At 35.5% G+C, this 26,103-nt stretch overlaps 1 protein-coding gene across 7 annotated transcripts; it reads right to left on the bottom strand.

Moving 5' to 3' along the window:
• Positions 1–42: 42 nt before the first annotated feature.
• On the bottom strand, positions 43–26,103 carry FZD6 (frizzled class receptor 6). Of its 7 annotated transcripts, none has more exons than XM_036232912.1 (8): positions 25,958–26,103; positions 24,582–24,913; positions 24,181–24,246; positions 9,081–9,277; positions 6,545–7,562; positions 3,973–4,121; positions 2,358–2,786; positions 43–1,324 (listed from the first exon to the last, which is right to left on the bottom strand). In XM_036232912.1, exons 2-8 carry the CDS (start codon positions 24,756–24,758, stop codon positions 1,156–1,158), a joined length of 2,205 nt encoding a protein of 734 aa, XP_036088805.1. In that variant the 5' UTR covers positions 24,759–24,913; positions 25,958–26,103; the 3' UTR covers positions 43–1,155. The 7 variants fall into 7 exon arrangements, with proteins under 7 accessions (XP_036088805.1, XP_036088808.1, XP_036088807.1 ...); XM_036232915.1 differs by having other exon boundaries at positions 25,892–26,087; XM_036232914.1 differs by lacking the exon at positions 25,958–26,103 and adding an exon at positions 25,703–25,863.

The following is a 26,103-nucleotide window of genomic DNA, read 5'->3' as shown; positions in this document are numbered from 1 at the left end:
ATAATACTTAACTGGAAACAAAATTAAGAAAAATTTTTAATATTTTGAAGTACATCATATGAAATATATTTTATTCAATCAGGACTACATTTTTTCCATTTGATTGGCACTAATATTGCTAATACACTTTTTAATGTCCAGCAAAATTCTATTTAAATGCAAAAATGAATTCTATGTAATGTCTGAGAAAGATACTGCACAATACAAAGCACCTGTAGTATTCTAAATATTAAAAATAAAAGTTAAAACAAAAATATAAGCAACTGTAAATGGTCATAATAATACAATCTTGAGTGGTCATGCAAAATCATGCAACATTAAAAAAAAGAAAACCAATTATATTTGGCTTAATTTATAAAAGAGTAACATTTCATCTACTAATCCTCCAGGACATTTTATTTTTAAAATGCAGAAGGATCAGTGAGCAGCATAATACAATCAACATTGGACCCTCTTTCAATAAGCACCTTACTTAGTTGCATAATAGACCTGTGCAATTCCTAAAATAATGAGATTTTATAAAATTCACACATTGAAGATGATAAGGTAGAGTACGTGGATGTTTTTTAGTCAAATACCCATTATAACACCTTTTCGTGTGCCGATTATTTTTTTATACTAAAAAAGAATACTACTTTTCATTTTCTTAGAAATTCAGTGTAAAAGTTACCAAAGTAGTGCTAAGATATCAGGAAAACATAAAAATACTTGAATAGATTTTCTAGGATTTCTTTAAAAAGTTCAAATATATATAAACTTATTTTCAAAAGTATAAAAAAGATACAAGGATAAGTTTTAAATACTCTAGCAAAGAAAAATCTTGATTTTATGTCGGAAAAATGAAATAGCATTTTACACCTTAAAATACTTTTAATAAGAGTAGAATCTTCATAAAAAAAAAAAAGGAAGATTCCTCTAACTCCCTCCTCCTACACAATGTAAAAAATATTATTAACCTGCACATTTCTGTTTTTCAGGTATATTGTTGTCATTAACTTCTGTGTGAAATGAATCATACTATTCTCAGAGTCTATTGTTTCCAGTGTAATGTGGCTTTAAGTGCAAAAGAACATAACAGTGATTATTCTAAGACAGTGTACTGGTCCCCTCTAGTGTAACACAAGTCCGCTTCTAAGTAGTGGGATAACCTGGTTGTCAGGTATCTGAGTGACTGCCGGCGCCCTGCTCTTTTCTAACTCCTGAAGCCGAGTGAACGAGCAGTGATGTGGAGCCTTTCAGGCTGCTTGGCTCTGAAGAACTGGGGACGTGCAAGTTGTTGCTCTGCACCAGGCCAGTTTCAGTAACGTCACTTTTTGGAGTGACCCTAGGCAGAAGAATGAAAGTTGACATACATAAATACTCAAGCACGAATGCGATACCAGATGTCCTTCTAAATACTATCCACTTTTCATGAGCTTTTACTCCCAACCAGTATCCACTTTTATCAGAGGAAAATTAACCTAAATTCTCCATGTATGCTCTAACACCTCAAAATATAAATAATTTATTTTCAAATACAATTTTTGCTAACTTTGGAAACTGGATCAAACACCACCCATGCATGGACTGAGTGAGCATGGTGTCTCATGGGAATACAATTAATAAGAAAGAATTCCTACCCTTGGTTTAGAAACAGTTTATTGATTTCCCACCATGCTGTGGATCAGACAATATGTAAGTGGTTGGGAACACAAAGATAAGAAAGACCTCAGCTCTGCCTTTAAAGAGTTTATAAATCTAGTGGAGGATAAAAGCATGTATCTAGTTATAATCCAGGTATGCGAAAGCTGTTAGAGGAACACAGAGAAGTGCATTTGGCCTAGTTTGGGAGGACAAGGTAAGACAATCTAGAGACCTTAAAGTAGTTAGTTGTCAGTATTCTGGTTAAGTTGATGTTTACCTGTGTTTGGATCACCTATGACTCTTTGGAAAAATTCATTAAAGATAATGTCAACAACCTTTCATGTTCAGGAAATTAAAACATAATCATCTTTGTATAAACTGACAAAAACCTTTTAGACACTACTGTAATGCAGTACTAATTAAAGTATTTCAGATGAATCTTAAACATTTACCTAAATATACATGCAACTCTTAACAATTACCATAGAAATGAACATTACTGTTCTCCTGGAACAACATACATGAAAGCTCTTCTCAAAGCTAAGAATTAAACTATGAAATAAGTGTACTTATAGGATGAACTTAAACTTCTTAAATCCAAGCTTCTTTGGATTAAGTGTATAAAAATGTCATCTCACAGACGTGTTCTTTCCAAACGTGCTTTGCTTTAATAAAATACGTATACTGCTGTACTCAGAACAGTGCTGGTTTAAGATAACCAAACGGAAGCTCACCTTCCTTCACCCCGCGCACTGTCAGACACACTGCCCTTATCGCTCATGTTGCCTGCGCGGCCTTTCCTGTCGGCCTGTGCCCCACAGAGTTTGGAACTGGACACTGCTGGGGAGGCAGGGTCGCCGCGGTCCTGTTCTCCTGATGTGGGGGCACTCGCTCCGTCTTCTCTCCCTTCCCTCACTGACGTTTCTGGAGAGGTTTGGATTTCCGTGAAAGTTTCTTGTCCTAAGTAATCGTGGCTAGTGATGGCTACTGTGGAAGTGCCGTGATTCGCTGAAGCTCCTGTGCTGGTCCCCATGGATTTGGAAATGACCTTCAGCTTATGCGAACTAGGTTTGTAGTGCTTCTTTTTGTGCTTAACTTTAGAATTATGCTTTAAGAAAAACTCACATGACTCCTGTAGTACTCTTCGACTTTCACTGATGGGACTGTAACAAACCAAGGACAAGATTTACTTGATAAATATTAAGTGTTATAGTAGAAGCCATAACACATATCACCTATCTTGTGCTAAAAATCCTATTCAATAAAGTCAGAAATGCTACACGATTTATATTATTTTTAAAACCTAAGATTATAAACACTACGATATATAAGTGGATTTCCTGAACTGAAATGTGTGCATACACTGTTAGTTATTTTTGTCAGCATAAATAGCAGACTGGTAAAGAAATAGGCAAAACCAAAGAATGAGGGCAAGGAAACTCAACCCAGAATAAAGTAGGGTACTATCTTTAAGTGTATCATAGGTGAGTATACCAAATATATAAAAGTAAACCAGAAGAGAGATGATACAGAATATAAGTAGTGGTCTTTGCTTAAATTCAATTGTTTTCTTTCTAACATTAAAATTAGCAAATTAGTGTGGGTATATAAATATGGGGTAGACATATAATAACAGTGCAAAAATTTTCAAGTCCCATTAAATGCAATTTTCAGACTTCAAAAACTTATTTTTAAAAGGTCTACGGTAAAAAAAAATTTTACCACAAAAAAAGTTCATTAATCAACCCAACGGGGAACAGTTTAAAAACTCTATTGTATGTTGTTAATAATACATGGTATGCAATGTATGTAAATAACTAAAATAAACTATTAACTCATAAATGTACATATATCTACTATATATTGTTGCAGTATGTTCCATAAGTTTGAATTTTTACTATCTTAGGCAAGGCAAATAAGTGAAATTTTAAATCAATGCTGTGTGTGATAAAATTTAAAGGTAGTAAACAATATCACATTTGAATCATATTTTATAGATTTCTTTACACATATTTGACCCCATTTAACCTTTTATCATTGATAAAAAAGGACAAAATTATTAAAAGTGCTATGCCCAAAATAATGAAAGCAATAATAAAATTGGATGTAGTATAAGCCACAGAGAGAAAACACCTATTTTACAAATCTTTCATTCATATTTCAATAGAATGATATATGTTAAAGACTGTTATAATTAATGCCAAAATAAAAAATCTCTCTCCATGAAAAAGATTTACAAACTTGAAACAACAGTTGACATAATAAAACTCCAGTACAACAATGAATTTAATAGTTCCTTGGTATGTGATCTATTTTAAAATAATGTCAGATAATTCAATAGGTTCTTACTCTCTCTTGCGATTTCGTTTAAAAAACCCAGCCCATTCTGTGCATGTCTTTTTGCTTCCAACCCAGAAGACGGGAGAGATGCCAACGATTAATGTCATCAGATATTTTATCATAAATACAGCCAACTCTGGCCGAGTTTCTGTTTTTGCCTGTAAAAAAAATAGTGAATAATAAAAATTTTAGTGATATATTCTAAGTGGAGAGACGTTTATATAGTCAACATAAACCTGGAACAAAAAATATAAATATTTACTCTGTTTCATTATAAAATGTTTGATATAATATATAGTGCTTTAAGTATAATACACTCTTTACCTAAGTTCTGAACAAAGAACCTTTATATGTGTGTCAGAATACATAGCTAGAAAGGAAAAAACATTTAAATATATTTAGTGTTTCCCCCATAGAAGTATAGAAGCTTCATATTGCCAAATACTTGCCTCAAAATATTTATCTATTTTCCTTCACTTTAATGTACCTACCACAAAAAATCCCACATTTAAATTCATTATAACAATATACTACTTTAGAGTCTTTACACATTGTTGATGTTCATGTTATAAAAACTGTTTGTTAGAGCAAAATAGATATCTATAAAATGTGAAAATAGGGAAATTTCATAAAATTAATTCATACTTTTCTGTTAAACATAAACTTTCAAATATTACTTTTCAAATGTTACACAAGTGTCAAAATACTATACACTCTATTATATCTTGCTTTTTTCACTTACTAATATTTCTTGAAGACTGTTTCATATCAATACAAATAGATCTCATTTATTTTTAAAAGCCGTTCCATTGTATGGCTGAACTATAATTTATTCAACCATCCCTATTAATGGATATTTAGATTATTTTCTACCTGTTGCCATTGCCTATAATGCTGCAGTGAGTATCTTTGTATGTATGTAATCTCATACTTGTGATATCTGTTTTATAAACTCCCGTAAGGGCAGGATCAAAGAGTGTGTGCATTTTAAATGACAGACACTGTCAAACTGCTTTCCACAGAATGTTGAACTAATGAAAGAGAAAAATCTGAGAATGCATATTTTGCCACAGTTTCACCAACACAGTGCCTATAAAACCTTTAGATGTTTGCCATGTCATAAGTGGAATATAATTTTATTATAATTTTAATTTACATTCTCATAACATTTTTTACATGTTAAGAACAGCTTTTTGATTTTTCTTTTCTGTGAACCCTCTTCATATTGTTTTTTCATTTTTATACTATATTGTTATGGTTTTTTTCTTATTGATCTGTAGGAATTCTTTATGAATTAAAGAAATGAGCTCTTCAACTATGATGTAATATGTGAATAAATGTTCCCAATTGGTTTTCTGACTTTGAGTATGGCAAGATTTTTGCCATGCGGCATCTTAAAAGAATTTTTTTTAACTTAGTCAAATTTTGCAATCTTTTCATTTATAGTTCCTGAATTTTTTTTATCACACTTATGAAGTTTGTCTCCACTATGTTTAGAATTTTCTCATGTTATCTTCTAATATCTTATAGTTTCTTTATATGAAACATAATATTTTAAAATCATAGACCTTAAACTTTTTTAACAGTGTGTTATAGCTGTTTTTTCCTCCTAATTTTCCAAAAATACTGGGGAACATACGAGACATTTAATACAACAGGATCACTTTAAGAGACTGTGCCTTTACTAAATATACAGGAAAAACGGCCTATGGATAACGAGACTATGACCAGTACGCAGGCAAGTAAAACTTATCACCACATGTAAGTATATAAAATAGGTTCTACTAGGTTATATAGTTGAACCTATTTTATATAATGTAGTAACTTTCCAGAATATAATTTATTGTGTAAAATAATTCAGCCCACACATTGCCTGATTTGATACACTGGTAGCACTTACATCCATGTGATTAGTTAATATCAAATATAAATATTCAAGAAAAATGTATACAATCTATTTAAAATTTTTTCCTATTAAAAAAGCCTTAACTAAAATGCTTTTAAAATTTTCCTATTTTCAGAAATTTACATTTTTAATTGTAAAAACACCATCTTTATACTAACCATAAACATCAGAAATATATGAAACACATCTTGTTTCAATTGTTTTTTTCAGTTAAGAAATGACAGGATGGTTCGGCAAAAATCAAGTTTTATTTTTGTAAGCAAATACTCTGAAAAACATTATAATATTATGAAATTAAATATACATAAATAAGGTTTTCTGCTACTAACTGAAGAATTTAAAACAACTCCCAATTCAGCAGGAGTTACTTTTCTTTTTTCCCAATGACAAGACCTGTTCTTCTGACTCTTTTCTTCATTACTATTAAGTTGTCTTTGCAACTCACTGTAATTTTTAAAAGAATAGCTAAAGAAGGCACTTTACTATTGAACTGAAACTAAAAAACCTTCAGACATTTATCCCAGTTGCAAATGATGCATAGGGAACCATTCCTATGTCTACTGGATTTCTCACCTGAAATCTAACTTTATGTTCATAACTAACTCAAGTATATTTCTAGGGAACATGTTCTAGGTTAAAATTAAGTCACAAAACAATACAAAAGATGGCTTTTACCTGATAAGGACATGGGATGTGGTACTGACGACAATGGTCAGAGACCCAAGTTATCTCCCAGGTAATCCTGTTCACTTGTTCATAGACATAACATCCAAGAAGTGTCACTAATGGCACGAGATACAGGCCACTGAAGACTCCAATTCGAATCATAAATTTCTTTAGTTTCTCTTGGTTCCGACCATCATGCTGTATAACTTGTCGAACATGATTTAAGGAAATAATGCCAGCTAAAAGAAGAGACAGCCCGACAAACACACAAAGGCACAGTGGCAAGAGTACAAAGTAACGAGAAGCATCCAGGTCATAAAGGCCGACAAAGCAAACTCCACTAATGTTGTCTCCCTCGACTTTGTTCATAGCAAGAAGCATAACAGTCAGAAAACCTGGAATTCCCCATGCTACCGCATGAAACCACACAGCTTTTTGTTCAATGGCTTCACAACTCCATTTTCTTCCTGCAGCTAAGAACCAAGTAATGGTAAGAATCACCCACCACACAGTGCCAGCCATTGTGAAAAAATACAAAAACATAAACAAAACAGAGCAAGCCTTATTTTGGGAGCCAAGAACAACTGTATCCCCAACTTCTAGCTTCTCATCGGCCTTATTGCAGGCTGTGCTATTGCCTAGCAAAAATCCAATAAAGTACATAAGAGATACAATGCTGTAACAGACAGAGTAATATATAATTGGTCTCTCTGGGTATCTGAATCTTTTAACATCAATTAAAAAAGTAAGGAATGTGAACAGAGTTGCACAAAGACAAAATATTGAAACTATTCCGATAAAACTTTTCGCAAACTCTAGCTCATCACTTTTAAAATACATGTTGGGACACGGAGGTGCACATTGGTCAATTCCGAGAAACTTATAGCCTTGTGCCCCAGTAGTCTTAAGATGCCTTGGACACCAAATTCCAATGTCTCTTTGGATTTGTTCTGTTTTCTTCTGAGGACCAAGAAACTCTGTATGTGGATCAAAAGTTACAGGAACAGCCTCATCACAGTATTGTAATCTGTAAATATGATACAAATTAAATAAATAAAGTCAACATTTTTATTGAGTTACTACTTTCTGGTTCTGTTCTCTTTTCTCCTTCAGAAATATTCATGACAAATTCAGTTTTTATTCTCAAGTATTTTTTAGTATTCTTACTGTGTTATTTTCTAACTATAACGTTATATAGTTGTTTCACAGGTTTTGAACTTTATAAAATGATCATTTTATATATGTCATACTGAAACTTCCTTTTTTCACTTAACACTATAATTTTTAGATTTATCCATATTGACAGATGTGAGTCAACTGCATTCATTTTATCAATTGTATGGCAGTATTCTAGTGTGTAAGTATATCACAATTTACTAATCATTTTTACAATATATTTTCACAATCTTTTCCCCATTTAAAAAATAAGAATGCTAAAAAATTAATATTTTTGTACACTACTACTTGATTGTGTAAAAGTTTCTAGAAAAGGGATTTCCTAGGATATAGGGTATGAGCATCCTCAACTTTACTACACACAGTTGACCCTTATACAACATGGATTTGAACTGCAGAGATCCACTTATATCCAGAATTTTTCCAACAAATACTGTAAATGTATTTTATTTTCCTTATGATTTTAATAACATTTTTTTCTCTACTTTAAGAATACAGTATATAATACATATAAGATACAAAGTATGTGTTAACTGATTGTTTATGTTATTGGTGAGGCTTTCAGTCATAGTAGGCTATCAGTAGTCATGTTTTTGGGGAGTCAAGAGTTGTATGCAGATTTTTGATTGCATGGGGGGTTGGTGCACTAATTCCTGCACTGCATTGTTCAAGGGTTGACTGTATTACTCAATTATTCTTGAAAAAGGTTATGCATCTGCCGTAAGTGTATGAAATCCATAAAGATTCTATAGTTTCTTTAGTTTATAGGTAAAGAAAAAAAAGGTAGCCATTTTCCTTCCCAGATTATATGAGGTCTCATTATATTAGTAGACTATTTCAAACTACAAGCTCCCAATGTCTAGAGAATAGGAGACAAAAGTAAACGAGAGAGAAAGAGCAATCAGGGGATTGTTTCGTAAACTATGCAAATGTCTAACCAATGTATTATATACTTGAAACTAAGAAAATACTATTAAAAAAAAGAGTAATGTGTAAAAGGGTCTGTGTATTAAAAATAAAATTTTATTTTTCCCCAGTTAAGGTCAAAGGCACCATTACGTGTTCTCATAGAACTAGACATCTCTCCTTTGTTACACCTAGCACAGTTGTTAATTTGCATTTATTTGTATAATTATTTGATTACTCTTCATTCCTTCTATCTCATTGTAAGTTCCCCCAGAATAAGAATCGAGTCTGTTTTTGCTCACCATTGTGTCTGCAACACTTATCAGTACAGTGCCTGGTAGATATTAAGTGTGCAGTAAACATTTATTAAATAATGAAAGCCTGTCACTAACATGGAAATATTAAAATATGAATTAAAATATTAAAATATCATTAGTAGCTTTTAGTCAAAAACATAATTTACCTGTCACATTTAAGTTCCTCAGGCCATTGGATCCCAAAAGTGTCAATTAATTTTTTGCAGTCAGAATATACTTTCTCACAAAATTTACGACAAGGTGGAACCACATGAATTTGCTCTGTGCATGTTGGTACGAAAGCTTTGCAAAGGAAAGTTTCAACATTTGGTGAACATTCCAGGTTTGCAAGGGGAAGAAAAAGCTATTAAGAAAAATAGCAAGATAAAGTTAGAAAATATTTTAATAACAAATGAAAGAAATGAACATTTATGGTTTAAATATATACATTTTTGCTTATACTTTTGGAGTCAAAAGAATCTTTAAATACCACTTTTAATATGATCAAATTTTGTCTGGTCTGTTAAAGATGATGTTTTAATCTGTTAGACTTAGAAATCTTCATACATAATACAGTAGTATTATTTTATTCAATAATGCATTTTTCAAGAAGACATGCTAAATTAAAGCAAATCAAAAGCATGCATTGATTGCTAGGTGAAATATATTATACAAATGTTCAATTTATAAGTATATGCTGAAATACCTTAACACCATACACTGAGTGTTCTGGAGAATAAAGCAATGTTTGTGGCAGAAGGAACAGCATGAAAAAGGCGTGAGGATCACGAGAACATGGTGCATTTCAGGGCAAGAAGTTCCATGTGACTAGAATATAAGTTCAAAGAGGTGGAGTCAAGGACAGACTAGAAAGAGGTGAGACTGGAGAGGTATGCTGGACCCGCTCATGCAGAGCATGAATGACATGCTAAGTTGCTTCAATTTTCAAATAAAGGAATGAAATACTATTGGAGAGTTTAAAGCAGGAAGTGACTTAAGTCTGACAGCTGAGTATGAATCCTAGAGCTACCCTTACTGGCCATGTAACTTTGGCAATTTATTTAACTTCTCTGTGTCTTAGTTTTTTCATCTGCAAAATGGCAATAATAATAGTACTTGTCTTGTAAGATTGTTGTGAATACTACATTAATAAAATGAAGGCACTCAATAAATGTTAGTTACTGTGATGATTATACTTTTGAGCATACGGATGGGTTCTGGATAAATATGGTATATTGACGTAGGCACTCAATAAATGTTAGTTACTGTGATGATTATACTTTTGAGCATACGGATGGGTTCTGGATAAATATGGTATATTGACCACATCTATTTATCCTCTTTCCTTTGTTTCTTCACTAAAATGACAGTAAAGAAAAAAGAGTCTTACTCTGTTAGCAAATGAACAGGACAGACTACATTAAGTGTATTTGAGTTTGCCAAAGAACAGAAACAAAACAAAACAAAACAAAACATCTAAAAAGACAGACCCAAAACTTTGAGTGACAAAAAGGTATTTAGAGAGATGTCGAAACTGGACATAGGAGTGGATTACAAAGGAGGAGTGGAGGGTTCCATAGAGCTGCTCTGCCCTAAAGGATCTGAGAGTCTCAGTTCTTTTAGGCACCAAGTAGCAGAAAAGTCTAAAACAAGGAATGTTTACAAATCAGTTCCTCTTTATATTATCCCTTCACCCCTACCCCAGGCAGGGTATCCAGCACAGGACTGGGCTGTGCCACAGTGCAGTGAAAAGAGGTTGCAGTGAGTAACAATCCGTCTAGGCAAACGTGAAGTCCTCATCCTGCATTTCCTGCTCGTTCACAAAAGATTGGCAGACAGGCATGTGCCACCATCCCCATCTCTGGAAAAAACTTGGGGGAAAAAAACCTCTACATATTGACAATGAAAGAGCTTGAGTTCACCTTACTATGAAGCCCACCAGCCCCGTTCGTGCACATGGAGATTTCAGTGCCCCACACAAATATAAATGGGCAGCAAAGGATCTTCAGGCATTTGAAGAAATCCCTATGAAAGACAGAGCCCCAAACAGGCAAGCAGACAAAAGGAAATTTGGAGAAAACAGAAATTATGTGGTGAACAGAACAAAACAAATCACAAAATAAAAACATTAATATCTTAAAATGAGATGCTATTGCTTCCATTAAAAAATAGGATGCTATGGAAAATTAAAATAAGGTAGCTGAAATAAAGAACTCTATAGCATTAGAAAATAAAGCTGAGGAAAGAGATGGACAATCAGAGAGAAAATCCTCCCAACTAGTCTAACTGTCTAACACCTGACTAAATGGGTTTCAGAAATAAACAACAGGGAAAATGGGGTAGGATGATAATCAAATAAGGAATATAAGAATATTTCTCAGAACACAAGGATACTAGTCTTCAAAATGAAAAGGCTGGCATCACACTTTGCAAACCAACTACTAAAACATTTCTGGGCTATAACTTTAAACAATTAACTCTCTTTTACAGAGATCTCTCTCACATACTCCTCTCTTTTCAAAACTCCAATTCAACCTCTTATTCTCTCAGCTGATGATTCTGTTCCTAGTTCACTGAGAAAACAGAAACAACCAGATCATTTCCTCATCCTCTAACTAGATGTACCAACATACCTGCAGCTTATCCACATTCTCTGCCTTCTCTATTTCGATGGATGAACAACTTGAACTCCTAATCAACTAAGTCCTCCATCTGTACACTGGATCCTCCCTACTTCACTAGACAAAGACTTTGCTTCTGCATTTTTCTCCTATTCTTGCAATAATTTCTCCCTCTATGCTACAGTGATTCCTCCATCAGACAAACTTGCTCTATTATCTCCCACCGTAACACACACACACACACACACAACCTCTTTTACTCTACATCATAATCCCCATCCAGCTATTGTTCCATTTTCCTATCCCTCTTTATAGAAAAGCTCTTCCAAATAGTGGTCTAAGCCTACTTTCTCCAATTCCACTCTTCCGATTCCTTCTTGAACCCAATTAGGTTTTGTCCCCAACCTCCAGTGAAAACCGCTTGTCAAAGTTACCACAAACTCCACATTGCCAAATCCAATGGTCAATTTTGAGTCCTGATCCTACTCAAATCTTAACAACATCTGATGTAGTAGAGCCTGCCCTCCTCCTGAGGTACTTTTTTACTTGACTTCTAGGATACCAATTACCATGGCTTTCTGCTTAACTCATTAGGTGTTCCTTTTCTGATTCTCTTCCAATTCCCAATTCTAAGGAGCTCAATCCTCAGACTTCTTCCCAATCTATGCTCACTCCTCAGGGGAAACTCATCCAGAACCATGGTATTAAATATCAACTATACATGAAAGGTTCCCAAATTTATCTCTGTTCCCCATCTCTCCTGTGAAACCCAGACTTGAATGACCATCTGCCTCCTGGACAATTCCACTTGCTGTCACCACACATCTCAAACCCGTGTCCAAAACACAACTCGATCCCACTGTATCATATCCCCTAAATACTCCCGGTCTTCCCCATTGAGTAAGATAGTGCCACCATTCACCAAACTGCTCAGGCCAAGAAAGAATCTAAAGAGTCATTCTTTTTTCTTTCTCTCACCCATAATCAACCCATCAGCAAATCCTGTTCATTCTTCCTTCAAAATATATTTCAAATTTTATCATTTCTCACTATTACTACCCAAAGTCACTATATCTTTTACCTCTTAACAAGTCTCACTACTTCCTACTCTTGATAATCTTAGTCGATTTCCATACTAATCCATACTCCTACCAATGTGATTCTTTAAAATGTAAGTTTTAAAAGGCTTACATTGTTCAAAAGACTCCAATAGAATGAATTCCAGAGTCCTTACCAAGTCCTATGAGGCCGTATATTTCCTGACCCCTGGCTATGTCTCCAATTGCATTTCCTATTACTCTTTCTCTTATTTGCTCCACTGCTGTCAAACTGGCTTTTTTGCTTCTCATTATTCCAGGTATATTTCTGTCTCAGAATCTTTGCATTTACTGTTCCCTTAACCTAGAATACTCTTCCTCCAGATAGTCACATGGTTTGTGTCCTAACCGTGTCTGCTCAACTGTCACCTCAGAGAGTCACTCTCTGCCCACTCTATGTAAAAAATTATCCTGTCATTCTCTGTTCCATTACTCTGTTTTATATTTCTTTATGTCCTTATCACTACTTGACATTTCATTATATACTAGTTTATTCCTGTTTTCACCACTAGAATGTAAATTCCACAAGAAATATTACTTATTCTGTTATAATCCCCAATGCCTAGGATAGCGTATGTGTGTGTATATATATATTTCTCTATAGATATTTATCGAAATGAATGACTATCCAAAACAATGAACAATAACGTTATATCAATAAAAAATTTCACAGCATCATGATAGAGATCATAAATATTTCCAGAGAGACAAAACGATGTTGAACGAAACTATGTTATTTAAGAAATTAATACCTCTTGCTGTATAGTGCACCTATCAAAAGAACACCTAAAGGAATTCAAAGTGGCTTTCTTTGGGAAAGGTGGGCAGGGACAACTGTTTTTCTGTGAAAAGCCTTCAGTATTGAGGGTTTTTCCAGCTTTATTCAGGTATAAATGATATATGATAAACGACATGTGTAAAGCATGTAGTTTGATGGGTTTTGAAAGCATTACCACAACGAAGGTAATAAATATATCTACAACTACCAGAAGTTTCTTCTTGCCCCTTTATAATCCCTCTCTCCTATCTCTCTTTTCACCTCCCTCCCACATCTCAGTAACCTCCCACTGCTGGCAACCACTGACCTTTCGGTCACTAGAGAGTGGTATTTTCTAGAATTTTACATAAATGAATCACATAGTATGTACTCTTTTTTGTCTGGCTTATTTCACTCAGTATTATTATTTTGAGATTCATCAATGTTGTTCTGTGTATCAATAGTTCATTCTTTTTAGTTGTTAAGTTGTATTCCATTGTTTGGCTATACCATAATTTGTTTATCCATCCATCTGTTGATGGATAATTTGAAGTGCCCCTGGGACATTTGAGTGTGGATAGCTACTAGTAGACAGTAAATAGAGCTATGCAGGTGAAAGACTTTAGGTTAAGGATATTGATTTGGAAGTTATCATTATAAAAATGGTAACAGAAATAACTGAATTAAATTACCTAAAGAACATGTAGAGTAAGAGAAGATGAAAATTCTGATTTAAGGGGAAATGCACTGAACTTATGTATTAACATCTCCTTCCTCTCCAAACACCATTGAAATGAGAGGAAGGGTTTAAAGATAGATAAATAAATAAATAAATAAATAAATAAATAAATAAATATCTATAGCTATCTCTCTTCTCCCCTCAAAAAAAAAAAAAAAAAACAGGGAAAAGTCTCATCAGTGAACTATAAACTTTGAGGAATTTGAAAGATAGAAGGAACAAGGACTTCTTTTAGGAGTATGACCAACTAAATATCTTCTGCCATAAAACATTCAGATTCTGGATAAACTGAAACAAATGTATTTAAAATGCACTGCTGAGCACTGTATGTATCTAATAAAATAACAAACTATATAAAGTAAAAGGCAGCAAAACTACAAGGAAAAATGGACAATTTCGTGATCATAATGAAGTATTGCAATGCATATTTCTTAATAAATGTAAGGCCAAGCAGGCCAAAAAATTAAGTGAATATGAGAGGTGAATACACTAAAATTAACAAGTCTGATTTAAAGGGCACATACAGAACCCACATCCAACACTTACAGGACACTGAACCTATCCTGATAGGGCAAAGTGACTGAGCAAAGACAGGGCTGCCACAGTTGATACACTACCTTTCCCTTTTTTGAATGATGCTGAGACCTGACCCTTTGCCACCTACAAGGAACTTGGAGGTAAACTGCAGAATACAGTCTCAATTTTCTCTGTCCTTTGAAGGAAAATGCCCAGATTGTGTGAGTAACCTCCTTTGGGGCCGAAGTGGAACAAGGCATGGGCAACTGATAGCATTTACCTCTTTGTTTACTGTCCCAAAGAAACATAGTGCCTAAAATTTTTGAGTATCTGGTAGTTAGATCCTATAGCAGAAAGAATTAAAACACGCCATGTTCAACATTCTTCTAACTCAGAAGCCAGTTTGCAATAGCTATGATAAACTGATGGCCAGCACTTAAGAACTATTATTGTCCAGTCTAAGGGCAGGTAAAATAAAAGTAACACATGTAGTCGTGGTGTAACAAAATTATTTTCTTACAGGAAAAACATGGCAAGTCACAACCTTTGTTTAACTTTTCCAGAGTGCCAATATTTGTTAATTCAACGATGTAGATATTTATGCAGTCTGCAGAGGATAAATCAGATGTTGAAAACTCAAATACCTTCAGAGCCTAGGCAGGTAAATCCAAGAGCATATAAGATAATAGGGAGTAGTTGGGTAATGGCTGCTACTCAATTCCATCAGATGTTATTTGGGAATGTGGTCCCAGAATAGGCAGATATGCAATATTCATAAGAAAACAGAATCTGGATTTTTATGTGAAATCTTCAAAATTTAAAATTTTGTCACTTTAATTTTTTTTCCAAATCACAACATTTATATTTTATTTTGTCATTCCTTGAAATTCCAAAACAAACTTATGTCAGGGAAAAATCTGTGGATAACGAGACATTTCATTCAGTCTTCATCATAAGTAACTGGGATTTTTTTTTAAGACACGGTGCTATGGGAAGCTCACAAGATATGCTATCAAACAGAAATTCTGTAGCATTAATATATTTAAAATATTGTGTAAAAAGGACAAACAAACATGTCTTTAAGTGAGGTACAGTGCGGGTCACTAACTTTCAAATTCTGTTGCAAGCTAATAGATACAAAGAATTTTAGACTTGGAAGGGACCTGAGAGGCCTTTTAAGTCTATTATTTTCAAAGTGTGTGTGTATGTGCTTTCCCAAGAAACATTTCCTTTAAATAAGAGATTACAAAGAAGACTGATACAGTAAATAAGTAAATAAAAGCACAGCTGCTCTGGCTGAAGAGGAAGCCCTCCTTCTTGAGATCTCTCACTGCTCCACTTCTCCACCAGTGACCTCAAAGCACCTCCAGAGGTCACAGTTTAAAACTACGGACCTAATCCAAACCCCAAATTACAAATGAGAAAAGGCAATCCAATTTTTTATTGAAAGTGTTATTGAAATCCAAAAATCTAGTCTGAATTAAAATTTAAGTGCCCTTATTCCTGATCTAATGCTTTTGCCAATACTATAGCTATAATAGATCAAAGCTTGGATTTTTACTACTTACAATAAGCTAGACACTGCGCTTTCTCATATATTAGTTCTTTTTGCAATAATCCTGTGAGTAGGTGTTCTGATCGCCACCTTGAAGATGAGGCTCTAAGAGGTGAGGCAACTTTTTATAGGGTTACATGTGTACTAAGTGGCAACCAGGATGTTCACCTGGATCTGTATGACTCCAAAGTATGTCCTCTTTAATCCTGACACTATGGTGCCAACCCAGTTCTCCCTAAAAATTACCCTTCCCCAAAGCATAAGACAGGCATGAATGTCAACAATGATAGGAAAAACATCTATACTCAGAAAATTATAAGACACTGAAGAAAGAAACAGAAGAAGGTACAAATAAATGGAAGTATATATCATGCTCATGGACAAGAAGAAATAACATCGTTAAAATGTCATACTACCAAAATAATGGGTAGTCAGCCTGTTATTGAATTTATCCCAATCAGTTAAAAACATAAACCAAATAAGTGTATTTTCCTAATCTTGCGAAGTAAACATCTTGATAGAAATATTTTATACTCTTCCACAAAATGTCCTGAGTACCATTCTCAGAAACCTAAATTTGAGATAAAAATGCTATTAACTTGGCTCACTGTGGTATTTATGTCTTTAATCTTACACTCAGAATTCCATCATTTTGTTAAACTAGTATTTAGCATGCTAAGTGCTACATAAACCCATGTTGAACAAAGAGTCAAACTTCCTAGTCTCTTCGGTCTATTCCCTTTACTCCTTCTTAGTGACACCTTCGACTCTCTCAGTAACCCAGTGCCTTCATGGTCTTTGTTATGAATTTCTCTTTTTCAAAGAAGGCTCAGAAACTCATCCAGTAACTAACAACAACATAAAATACCAGTAATGCTTTTGTGATTCTACCATTCCATATTAACTAAAATAGTCCTGTTAATCATAGTTTTAATGCTCAGAGAAATAAAAAGTAGGCTCCTTTCAAGACATGGTAAGTCCCTGGGAGAAATCCTGTGGTAGTTAACTATTAGTAGTAGCAAGGATGAGGAAGAAGAGAGCAATTAAGAAGGCAACTTATACTTCCATTCTGAAAAATAGCCAGAGCCAAACTATGATAAGTAGACAATGAGAACCAAAATATGTGAGGTATTTTATACAATGCTTTACTAGAAATGATGCCAGCATTGTAACTCTGGCTGTAGCTCCATCATTAACTACCAGTGCCACCTTTTGCAGATGATTTTCTGTCTTTGAGTCTCAGAGCATCCATTAGCAAAATGAGAGCTAAGTGATCAGTACAATCACTACACTGACTTCCCAGATAAACATTATGGTAGAAAGGGCCAAACGAAAATCATTTAGAGGTCTTCCTTTTATCATAACAGAAAATCAAAAGCATTATTGCAGATCAGGGGACTTTAAGAGATTAGTAACACCATCAAAAATACATTCAGGGGTAGTAATTCTTAGCACCTGCCCATTTTAACTCTCCGGTACAACCAGATATGTTATTAATAGACTATCTTAAGCAACCTTAATCAAATGGCTAAGGTGCTTTTCCAGACGTGGCATGCCGCCCCAGATTCAGGAATTTTGGGGGTGATCTGTGCTTTAACAAGCCCTTCAGATGATTTGGATGCACACCAAAGTCTAGAAGCACTGCCTTAGAGGAAATTCAGCTCTTCAGCTCTGCACTTCAATTTCATTGTCACAGACGAACCACATCATGGTTGGACAGGACATTATACTGACCCATCATATTTAAGACATAAAGCTGATGAGGCCATAGATATGTGCCGATAAGGAGATTAACCCTACATAAATAAAAGGGACCTTCCCCCTTGGTTTTGCTAATACTTCCTGGTACAGACTGGACAAAACTATGGGTCATCTAGAGTAATCAACCCAAGCCATTGCTCATGAATGTTGTATTACCTAACTCACTCACATCAGGTATACTCGAAGAGCCTTCGTCTTCAAGTGGCCTACGCAGGACTAAAGACATGGGAAAGTAGGATGAGTGTATTACTCACACTCTCAGAATGCCTACTTCTCCCATACTACCTACCACCTCTTCCTTAAAATACACCAGCCAACTCCCTCACGCTATGGCGACATGATAATGGAAGGAACCAATAATATGTGGCACTGTAAGATCCTGAAGAGAAAGTATGGATTAGAATTGTAATAGAGAGTAATCGAAAGAAAAAAAGATATTTTGATGTTTTAAAAATATAAAAAGCTAAGCCTAAGCAGAGTGGTCCTGCAGCAGTATCATGGCTGTGTTTTGCCTCAGTTAGTACTAACGGCATAAGATATATATATATATAAGCATTTGTCACTTTCTGAAGCATGAATCAGAATCCCACTGGTACATGGAGGCAGCCACTTTACTAGGGAACAAGACCAAGTAACTACAAAATGTCCGATTCTCACCTCAGGTTTGTGCTTTCTACTCCTGGTGACAAACACAGTAACTCTCAAGAAGTAATAAAAGCTTCATTTCTTACTTTAAAATGGCAACAAAAAGAAAGTCAACTTCTGCTGATGGTAATGAAAATGGAGAGAAAGTGAAGAAAAAAGTGATGCGCCTTAGCTAGACAACAGATTCATTAAAGGATTTGAATAAATTCTTTGAGAATATTAATGGGCTACTGCATAATGAAGTGGTAAGAACTCTGCCACTTATTTTCATGAATGTGATCAATCTTAGGCAGTCAGCTTCTTTAAAAAATGAAGCAGAGCCTGGAATACAAGAGGAGAATAAACAGCAAAAATTTTCATTATCTCTATAATGGAAAACTTGCTATTTTTGCAATATTTCTCAGCAGAGAGAACTACAAATTTTTAATTATTTTCCCCAAAGGGCTTTCTTTTGGAAATTAGACAAATATGCACAGTAATTTGTTGGCATTACCAAAAATAAAATTTAAAAAATCTGTCTAGTGATGTGTCGATTAAGTTTTTAATATAAAACTTGTAACTTGAAAAACTGTACTTCTGGGGAAGTTACACATTCAATAACATTAGTGAATGAATACATGACAAATATACAAACTAGAGTAAAAAGGCTTCATTATCTACCTGCCAGATTCTCAGGGGAAGAATATAATCACAACACAATAGTCTCCCCACAGTCTGAAAGAACCATGTCCCTTAGTGGACAGGCTCTCCTGAGGACACAACTAATAATATCCTAGACCGCGGAATACCAGGGAATGACTCTGTAAGAACATTGTGTGTATCAGCAGAGCCTCGAAGAGGAAATACTGTCCTCTGTTCACATACAAGTCTAACCCTGATTCTGCAGACTCAGAATTAGTCAAGGTACTTTCTCTACTAATTTAACACATCACAAAGGTAACTTGTGGTTTCTACATTTAAAACACAATAGTAGGCACTATACACATAAATGACTTAGAACACTTTAATATTTATTTCATTTTAAATAACTCAATAGCTTTCTTTCAGCATAGTTAACAGCTATTTTCAGAAAGCTTTCTCTGAAAAAGAGATTAGCCACACTAAACATTTTCTTGTCTGTGTATGGGGGATTGGGAGGTGGTATAAGAATAGAGAATAAGGAGGGACGGAAGGGGTTCACTAGACTCTACTAAAAGCAGAAAAATGAAAATGTTTAAAAACCACTGCCCAATACAAATAGTTTTTCTTAAAAATTTGTTTATAAAGTTTTTCTCCATCTTTTTATTTTTAATTGAATAGTGACATTTCAGTAATACATATTCACAGGTGATAAGGAAAAGGTTTTGTTTCTTTGTTTTTTGGGGGCTCACTTCCCTTTAGACTGTTTAAAAGTGGAACAACCACAAGCTATTCCAAACACAATACATGACTTTGCTTTTGCCTAGAGCTCAATGAAGGCAATTCAAGCAGAAAAATAAATATATTCCTGTTTCCATTTTCCCTAGATCAGTCTCAGCTCTTTTTGGATGAAATCGGTCTCTCAAGGGACATCAACCTAACAATTTGAGAAACAATGCTCTAGATATGAAACAAAAAGGAACACAATGGAAAACCAGCAGCCATTTGTTTTTCCACTTGGGAGAATTAGACTATACAACATCCTTTTCATTATAATGCCAAGTTACTATTCAGAATTGTAAATTAACTCTTTGTAATACAAATGACTTTAGCTTCAGATAATAAAATAAGGAAAAAACTGAAGGCTCTGATTTCAAGCAATCTCTGAAACAAAAGAACCAGGATATCCCAGTCAGATCTTTTTGGTTTGTGAAAAACTTGACTTAAAAAAAAATTTGTGTCAAGTAAATAACATATAATTCAGGTAACATTAATAAGAATGCACAGAATGTTTACTTATACCTGCTATACATGTATAATAACAACACTATCACGTACTTTAAACCAGGGTTTAGCAAACTACTGCCTGTTTTTGTAAATAAAGTTTTATTGAAACATATCTACACTCATTTGTTTATGTATTGTCTATGGCTGATATTGCTGCAACTGCAGAGTTGAAAAGCTGTGACAGAGACTATATGGTTTGCAAAGGCAAAATATTTATTATTTGGCCCTTTACAGAAAGAGTTAGAATTCTCTGTTCTAAATCAGTGGGTCTCAAACTTTAACATTGCAAGAAAAACCTGAACGGCTTTTTAAAATACAGTTTCGTGGGCTCTATCTTCACAATAGGTTGGGATGGGGTTCAAAAATTGCATCTCTAACAAGCTCACAAGCTGCTGCTGGTCTATGAACTAAACTTTGAGAACCACTGCTCTAAACCATCTCATATAATCACAGATCAGCGATGAACACAAATGCTATAAATTTTATATAACAGGACAGCCATCACACAAAATGAAAAGTTAAGGCATAAAAGAGGAATGAGATAGATCTCTTGACTTATATGGAATTTTTGGTAGCTAAGAAAGTACACTGGTTGCCATAAGCATCAGATAATTCTTCTTCAGCCCCTCGCTAACATTAATTCAGAGTGAACAGTGGAAATTCAACAGGGACCAGCTGAAACCAAAGACAGACACTTGAGTTGGAGGTGTAAAGCCCAACCTGTTCTTTAGAGAAGTTGTAAAACACTTTTTTTAAAAAAAAGCAGTTAGTAATTTAGTACTTGACTGGACTATAAATTTTAAGTACTAAAGTGCAATGTTTGAAAAAAATTTGACACATACAGTTTATAATTCAATGGTCCAATCTCAAGATGATCCCTTCACGCCATATAAATAAATACAGATGGCTAAAAATCTAATTCCTTAAATAAATTCTAACAAATATGCGTCAAGCTAATTTGGGAAAAGAACACAGAGGATGTCAACTATTTTATCAGAACTAGGTTTAGGCAGAAAGTGGATGATTTGTAAACCACCTAAAAATATTAGAATGTCTTTTACTTGATACTGCAGAAGACAGAGGTAGAAGGTAAAGATTTCAGGGAAGGAAATCCACTTTGCTGATTTATTCAGCCTTTTACTTTATTCAGCCTTTAATGAGCACCTACCATGCTGAGGGCACTGTACTGGGCAGTAGGGATAGAAATAAATAAACACTATCTCTACTTTCAACAAGCTCATAATTCAGTGAGAGAGCCATGTAAATAATTGCAGTATACCGTAATAAATAAGAACTGTCATATATATTACGTACTATTACAGGGTAAAGAGTAAGCTGATTAAATAAGCTTGGGAGAAAAGTGAAAGGAGGTTTCACTAAGCACAGTTATTGCTTTGGGACCTGAAGAAACTGAGCTGCTGATGAGGGTAGGCAAAAAGCCCAGAAGGCAGTGGATACAATACGATGTACAGAGGTATGGCAGTGTGAGAGAGAGAGATATATGGATTTGAGCTCTACAAATATGTTTGTTTGGGTGAAGCAGAGTGTTTGGAAGGGACAAGATGGAAGGCTGGAAAGGAAGTGCCACATGAAGAGCCTTGGGTGCTGCCATACTAGAGTCAGGTCTTTATTTTGCCAGCTATAGGGAAATCGTGAAGAATTTAACCTCAAGTGGACTGTGTGGATTTGTATTTTAACGAATCACTTTGGTACCACAGAAGGAGCAGCTGAAGGCTAAGGATCTTATTTCTGATCTAAAAATTCTGATGAGATTTTGTAGTCAAGGCACAGATGAGAGGAAAAGGAGGGAGACATGAATAAATGCAAAAAGAAAAAAAAAGAAGAAGAAAAAAAACCTCCCAGTTTAATTTTTATCGAAATGAAGTTTTCAAAGAAGCAGTAAAGACTAAATTAACACATCACATTCTGCATCTTAGGAAATATTTTCTTTTTTATCCAATAAGGGCAGGGATAAAAAAAAAAGTTAAAGATGACATTAGAGCCCATGATGACAGAGAAGACTGGGTCAAACAGTGCTCAGACCTGAGCAAGTCATAACTTCTTTGGGCTTCAGTTTCTTCACCTATATATATGAAGGATTCAGGCGTTCTTAACCTGGGCTGCAAATAGAAGTATATTTCAATATAATGTTTCCTTTGTAATCCTACTGATTTTATTTAAATTTTAAAACATCCCTTTATTCAGAGAAGGTATCAATGGCACAAAAGAGGTTAAGAAGTTCTGCATGATGTTTAGGGTGACTTATAACCCTCAAATGATAGCATTTCAGATATTCGATATAAGAACTAAAAGAGAATGCCACTGGCTAGGGACAAATAATAACGGGGTAACAGGATAAGCACAAAACTATGGACCAAAAAAAAAAAAAAAAACGATATACAGGAGTTTAAAGTCTGACTCAGGTTGTTATTTTGCCTTTCCATTTCCCCTTCTTCTTTGTAGACTTAAGTTAATGCTGGTATTAAGTGATAGTTTGATGGCTTTCTTCTTTTATATGCTTAAACCTACTGAAATATGATTTATAGAATAAAACTTAGTAAAGATATTATATATATCTATATATACATCTTCAAATAAATAACATAAGCCTAAAATGTTCTTGATAATGTCTAGACACAAAACTACCTGGGAAAGAAGCTAGGTAAATAAAAAATAACCATTTTTCAAATTTTAAAAGACATGTGTAGAACAAAAACTATCTCTTATCATCTTACCATTATAGGCACTTAATAACAGGATGCATCTCTTCCCTAGGAACTCTAAATGACCTATATTTATAAGGTTGACGTTAGCATTCAAACTTAAAATGTTTGTAGCTACTACACAGAAAGGGAACCAGATTTGAAAAAAAAATTTTTTTTTAAGAACTCTATAGGACATGAATTATAAAACATGTACTATCATCAGAGAAAATGTGAATGAATGATATAATTATCCCTTGAAGGTATCTCAAATACATACTTTATTTTAATCAAATTAGAACATAAAATGGTTCTGATTAATCAAAGAAAAGCCTCACTACATCATTTGTCCAGTATTCAATATAACATCTTACACTGGTTTGAAAAACCACTGAGAGATTACAATAATGTGATTTGTAATAATACCCTTTTAAAGTACATCAACTTGCTACTTAAAAGTCCTCCTATTTTAGACATCAGTCTACAATGAGGTAGTCCGACAACTATTCAACTAAACAACAGTGGAAGACTTCTGAAGCTGCAAAATCAAGTCTAGTTAGTTTTTAAAGTAGTGTCTGTATTAAAATTACAGGGATGCAGCTCTTAGAAACAATCTGAGGGGAAAAAGTCTGTACCATCCTTGGTCAGTAAAACTGCAAGAACATTTGTCTTTTCCTTCAGGTGACTTATCAACCTAACATCTGTATTATGAGGGCAGGTCCCTCCCTCCTTGTCACTATAGGTAACTCTTTCCACACCTTCCTAGCAATCTCCATATCTCTAAAACAGAAACAGGTAACTGAGGCACCTAAGGCAATCTTTAGTGTCACTTAGCTCCTCCCATGACTTGTGGCTTCTTTCAAAAAGTATCTTACAAAGAGTATTTAAGTGCTTTAAAAAGTCACTTTCGCAAAACACTATCTAGAGCTCACAAATCTTTCAATAATTGATTTGCTTCAGTAAACTTACCAAATGAACACAACTACTTATGAAAATATATGTAGTCCAGGCAATATAGATTTGCTGTTCAATGAACTAGGAAAAATTCAGAATTCACATTATCAGAGAAACTACCATAATTGATACAGAAAAGCAAAATATTTACCAGGTGCAAGATACTTCGAAATCATTCATAACTATATTTCATGTAAAATGAACTTTATCTTAAGCAAATCCACTAAACAAGGCCACAAATGTACACAAAATGTAAGTTCAAAAGGGAATATAATTTTCAAAGAGTTTATTCCAAATACGATTTGTACACAACTGAAAGAATCCTTGTCTTCAACAACAACAACAATTTGCATTCATAGTGTAGTATAGAACAGAGCATAAACTATTTTTCTATAAAGGTATGAATAACTACTCACCTCCATTTCTACAGCAGCGGTACTCTGGTCATAATGCCCCATCAGATTAGGGAAAAATGTCATGTTGTAGGCCATTTTCATACATCTGGGAACAATAATTGGTTCACAGGTGAAAAGACTGTGCCCTCTTATGAGGGGTAGAAAAACACATGTCCACAAAAATATGAACATTTCCATTTTCTTCAAATTCCTGTTTTTACCACATGGCTTGAATTAATCACTCTTTTCATTCTCAGATTTCCATCCAAAGATAAAATGTTCGAATTCCTCATTTCATTATTTCACCATTTTGAAAGAAGCTCATTTCCTGAAAATGAGTTCCAGGTCAATTACTGTAAAAACAATCAAGAGGGCGTATCAGCAACATCTGTCATAAACACAAATGCAGACATCCAAATGCAAAGTTAAGATTTTTACTATAGGTAACGAGCATTGGAAAAACGGCGAAAAATTCCATCCTATCGAGACACTCTTCCACCTGCCTTGGCCCAGACTATATCACTGTCATTTGCTGAGGAAGTCTCGTCTCTAGGGAGCTGATGATAGATTTGTGTTGTGCCGAACACGGGGTAAAAGGGGGCACTGGATGACTGAGGTGGAGAAGTAATGCGGGGGGGCGGACAGGGTGGGTCGAGGATAAGTTAAAAAAGATTAATGGAATCACAAAATCTAAGAGCCCCTGTTGGATATTTTATTACGCACAAAACTGGGTCCCAGGAAAACTCTTTAAGACCTAATGAGTTCTTAAAATGTTTAAAGACTCTAAAGAGCCCGTTTCTGTGGCAGTCTTCTAGGGACCTACTTACTTTTCTGTTTTTCAAAAGAGAGACTTCCAGGAAGCCTACCTGGGGAGGAGCGAAACTAGTTTTCATGGACTTGGAGTAGTGATCCCACCGAAGGGGAAAACACGCAAGTCTGTCCCAGGAAGGCGACGGAGTCTCTGTGTGAGGGAGGCTGAGGGCCCCGAGTCACGAATGACCGCACCCCTTACCCCCAAACACACACACAGCCGTGTCCAGGCTTCCAGCGCCGGGCGGGGTAACGCGCCCCACACCCAGACACCTGCCCCAGGCCTAGAGCCGAGCCGCAGCGCCTCCGGCCGCGCGGGAACCCGGCATCACCTTTCAGGCGCTGGCCCCAACTTCGCTGGAACTTCCGCGGTGCCGGCCGGCCCGCCGCCGCCTTCCCGGCACCTGCGGCTCTGCGCGCGCCCCCAGCCCGCCCCGCAGCCTCGAGGCCGGCTCGGCTCGGCTCGCCCTGGACGCGCCCGGCAGCGGCCGCCCGCCCAGTCGGGGCCCGAGGAGCCCGACCTCGGACGGCGTCCGAAGGCAGCTCTCTCCCCGAGCTCCCCGTCCAGCCCGCCGCACCCCCGCGACCTGAGACGGCTCCGGGGCTGTCCGGGACTCCGGCCGCCCAGGGAGCCGCACGGGGAGCGAGAGCTGAGCGATCCCGCGAGACTGCGCCGCCGGGGCCGCGGGCAGGTCTGGGCTCGTGGCGGCGGCGGCGGCGGCGGCGGCGGGCC

This window comes from Rousettus aegyptiacus, unplaced genomic scaffold, assembly GCF_014176215.1.
Source record: "Rousettus aegyptiacus isolate mRouAeg1 unplaced genomic scaffold, mRouAeg1.p scaffold_m13_p_15, whole genome shotgun sequence".
NCBI classification, from domain to species: Eukaryota; Metazoa; Chordata; class Mammalia; order Chiroptera; family Pteropodidae; genus Rousettus; species Rousettus aegyptiacus.
The sequence above is the reverse complement of the archived record's forward strand: the minus strand, read 5'-3'. Positions and strand labels throughout refer to the sequence as shown.

What these genes read in the sequence shown, in the direction of transcription:
- FZD6 (XM_036232912.1), bottom strand. Translation starts at nt 24,758, where the DNA reads ATGGAAATGTTCATATTTTTGTGGACATGTGTTTTTCTACCCCTCATA. An exon ending in TAAGTAGTTGTGTTCATTTG is followed by an intron (nt 9,278 to 24,180) that starts GTAAGTTTACTG and finishes TTTTCTTAATAG; the next exon opens with CTTTTTCTTCCCCTTGCAAA. An exon ending in ACATCCCATGTCCTTATCAG is followed by an intron (nt 4,122 to 6,544) that starts GTAAAAGCCATC and finishes TTTTTTTTACAG; the next exon opens with GCAAAAACAGAAACTCGGCC.